Source organism: Pinus tabuliformis, chromosome 3_2 (genome assembly GCF_031772625.1).
Source record: "Pinus tabuliformis cultivar Carrire ecotype Pingquan chromosome 3_2, CPIR1, whole genome shotgun sequence".
Classification (NCBI taxonomy): domain Eukaryota; kingdom Viridiplantae; phylum Streptophyta; class Pinopsida; order Pinales; family Pinaceae; genus Pinus; species Pinus tabuliformis.
This window is the reverse complement of record NC_142302.1, coordinates 21,435,075-21,438,464: the sequence shown is the minus strand read 5'-3', so window position 1 is coordinate 21,438,464 and position 3,390 is coordinate 21,435,075. Positions and strand designations below refer to the sequence as shown.

Below are 3,390 nucleotides of genomic sequence, written 5' to 3'. Positions count from 1 at the left end.
GATATATATATATATATATATATATATATATATATATATAATCAAACATTCCATGAATCAATATTATATTAGTGATTGGAAAATTTGCTTGAGAAATTCAATCTTTAATTAAATTCTTAATAATAAAATATATCTAACAAGTAGATCATATACTACACATTCACCTTGGAATTGTAAAATGGTTTAAGCATATTTTCAATAATACTTATTTGTTATAATGTCTTCATCACTAATTAAAATTAATATATAATATTAATCCATATAATATTATTTAACTGTGTATATATAATTGTGAGAAATACATATTTAATATAATATAATATTTTTTATGTGTATAGTGTGATATAAGTATTTAATTTATTGAAAGCAAATTAATAATCAATGGAATTTCATATTCATTTGTATTTCATTAAATTTTATAAAATGTTTTAAATTTTTATATTTCTTATATTTGTAGAATTTAGACTTTATTTTCGGTAAAAATCATATAAAATAAAATCTGGTCTAGGCATTTCGAACCAACCAGTGTGGTTTACTTTCAAGACAAGATGAAAAATCAGATGTAAACAATGGAATAAATAGATTATGAAAGCAGCTAACTAACCATTAAAAATAACAACTAGTTTCAACTAGTTTGACTAAAATATTCAAATTTTAATATATTATTTTAACATTTTCAATAATAAATATATGGACTATGAGTGGACACGCATTGAAATAATAGCAACATGGCCGGACTGTTTCGTGGGTTCAACTTTAAATGGGGACAATCAGAGAAAGTGCGACAACAGCTCAACTTTCAAATAGAAGTGCGTCACTTGCGCACCCAGCGACAAGAATAACTTTGATAAAGTCCGTGAGTTGAAAGAAGGTAGGAGTGGTAAAGGAATGTGTGATTCAAAATTGTATTATTCAAGTTTTTTTATTCTAAACCAGTTTGTCAAAAAGAAAAGCAGTGGTCTATATTTTTTGAAAGCTTTTTCGGCAGGTTTTTCCGGTGAAAATCTGACAGCAATTTATTGGAATCGCAAGTTTGATAGCTAGTTTCTGCACAATCAAAGCGTCTCAGGGGTTTTTCAGGGTGCTGAATCCGAATATGCAGTTAAAAAACCATTTTAACTGCAACAAATCATGATTTAATCTCAATTTCTTCCGCTGGATTCCGTCATCAGAATCTCCAAAAAGTCGCATTATAGACAACTCCAAAAGAAAAAGGTATATGTAATATTGAGAAAGGGCTCATATAACTTTTAAATTAAAAGACTTGGGAGGGTAGGGCTAATAAAAAACTTCAAAATTGCTAATGCAAAGATTCCAGATATTTTGGCATTTTTGTTTCGAAGTAGGTTCCATTGACTTCTGCGTCAGCACCCGTAAGTTCACAAAAGAACGTAGTAATCCAGCAACTTCTGTCTATTTAATCGGATCATCACCATTCCTTCACACAGAGTGGAGTAGGGCTTTTGAAGTAGTTGAAAATTAGGATTTACAATGGAGAGCCTTGAAGCGAAAGAATATTGCTCCCAAGTTCAGGTGTCTGTAAATGTAATAGGGTCTATCATGGTGCCACCTTCCCGGCCTTCTCCCAAAACCATCCTCTATCTTTCCAATCTAGACGACCATCTGCTCTTCAGACTTAGATTTGATGCATTGCTTGTTTACGATAATGGTTCTCATAAACCCCAAAATCCTGTGAAAATTATTCGGGATGCACTGTCAGAAGCATTGACTTATTATTACCCACTTGCAGGCCGAGCAAAGAAAACTCCAGATGGCCGAAAACTCCAGGTAGAGTGCACGGGAGAGGGCGCCCTCTTAGTTGAAGCCGCCACGGACACCAGTCTTTCACAGTTGGGGATATTGGAAGACCCTAAACTCTCATTCGACCCTCTGCTGCATCAGCTTACTGAGGTCGAGGAAGTCCCGCCAGTCATACTTCAGGTAAACTTCATTCCTCATAGTGTTGGGTCTCCCTCTGTCATTAATCGTAAGAATTTAATGTATTGGCTGACCTTTATTTTGAAAATAATAGGTAACGCGCTTCAAATGCGGGGGCCTTGTTGTTGGTGTGAGTTTCATCCATAATCTGTGTGACGGGCGAGGGGCAGCGCAGTTTCTTAGGGGAGTTGCAGAGATTGCTAGAGGAGAGGCGAAGCTTTCCATTGAACCAGTATGGCAGAGAGAAGTTCTCAAACCCCACCAGCCTCCTATAGTTCTTTTTCAGCATGAAGAGTTCCTTGAAAGTGGATTCCTCGTCAACCCTAATTCTCCCATAGATCTCACTGCTGTGAAAGCCGATGATCTGGTCAACTTCTCGTTTTTCTTCAGCTCGGATGCTTTACAAAGGATAAAACAGCCCATCGCAGAAGAGCTGAAGGAGCATTGTACCACATTCGAGGTTTTATCCGCGTTGGCATGGCGAGCGAGAACAATAGCTCTAGGAATACCTCTTAATGCCGCTGTCAGGCTTCTTTTCGGTGTGGACGTGACGAGGGTAATGAAGTCCTCAATTGCAGAGGGGTACTATGGCAATGCTCTCTGTGTGGGATGTGTAGGAAATATTACAGCACAAGAGGTTGTCAGCGGATCCCTTTCGCATACTGTAAAGATGATAAAGAAGGCAAAACTATCTGTAAACGAGGAGTACGTGAGGTCCTGCATATCCTTCATTGAGATGAAACGTTCAGGCCCAGAGATCACAGATGTGCGAATATCTGCTGAAGACACGTATGTTACTGATTGGAGATGGTTGGGATTTAATCAAGTCGATTTTGGGTGGGGTGAGCCCATTCTTGCTCGCCCTGGTAAATTTTTGGGCTGCCCGGTTTTAATGCTACCTCCACCAAAGAACAAGAGCGGAGTAATGATGGTCTTCTGCCTGCCATCCTCAGCAATGAAAGCCCTCGAAAGCGAAATGCATGGTCTGGTGTGAATTTGTAACGGTTATATATATATGATGTATAAAGAATGCATCCTTTGAAGTGTGCGGTTAAATAGTGATAATTTTTTCAGATAAAAGCAATGAAGTAACTAGATTTGCGCTGTAGGTTTATAGAAATAAGTTTAACAAGGTAGAATTAGAATCAATGTTTACCTTAGTAAATTTGGTTGGGGTTTGTCAGAGATTGCTGATATATTTTCTCAACTTCTATCTGTAAATTTGGAAACTAATGCATTGTATTTGAGTTTGTATATGTATAATAAAAATGTTATTGGTTTATGTGTGAAATTTGACTACTTTCCAATTTTCTAAATTTGTATCAAAGCAGGTCTAGATTTAACTCCGTTACCTGAGGCCCAAGCGAATTATTCTAAATTTGTATCAAAACATATCAAGATTTAACTGCGTTACCTGAGGCCCAAGAGAATGAGAGATCCTTGAATTTTAAT

At 36.5% G+C, this 3,390-nt stretch overlaps 1 protein-coding gene across 1 annotated transcript; it reads left to right on the top strand.

Annotated features, from left to right (window-relative positions):
* The first annotated feature begins 1,455 nt into the window (after window positions 1-1,455).
* On the top strand, window positions 1,456-3,156 carry LOC149179601 (taxadien-5-alpha-ol O-acetyltransferase-like). Its single transcript, XM_089418021.1, has 2 exons — window positions 1,456-1,941; window positions 2,033-3,156. Exons 1-2 carry the CDS (start codon window positions 1,492-1,494, stop codon window positions 2,930-2,932), a joined length of 1,350 nt encoding a protein of 449 aa, XP_089274147.1. The 5' UTR covers window positions 1,456-1,491; the 3' UTR covers window positions 2,933-3,156.
* The last annotated feature ends 234 nt before the right edge of the window (window positions 3,157-3,390 follow it).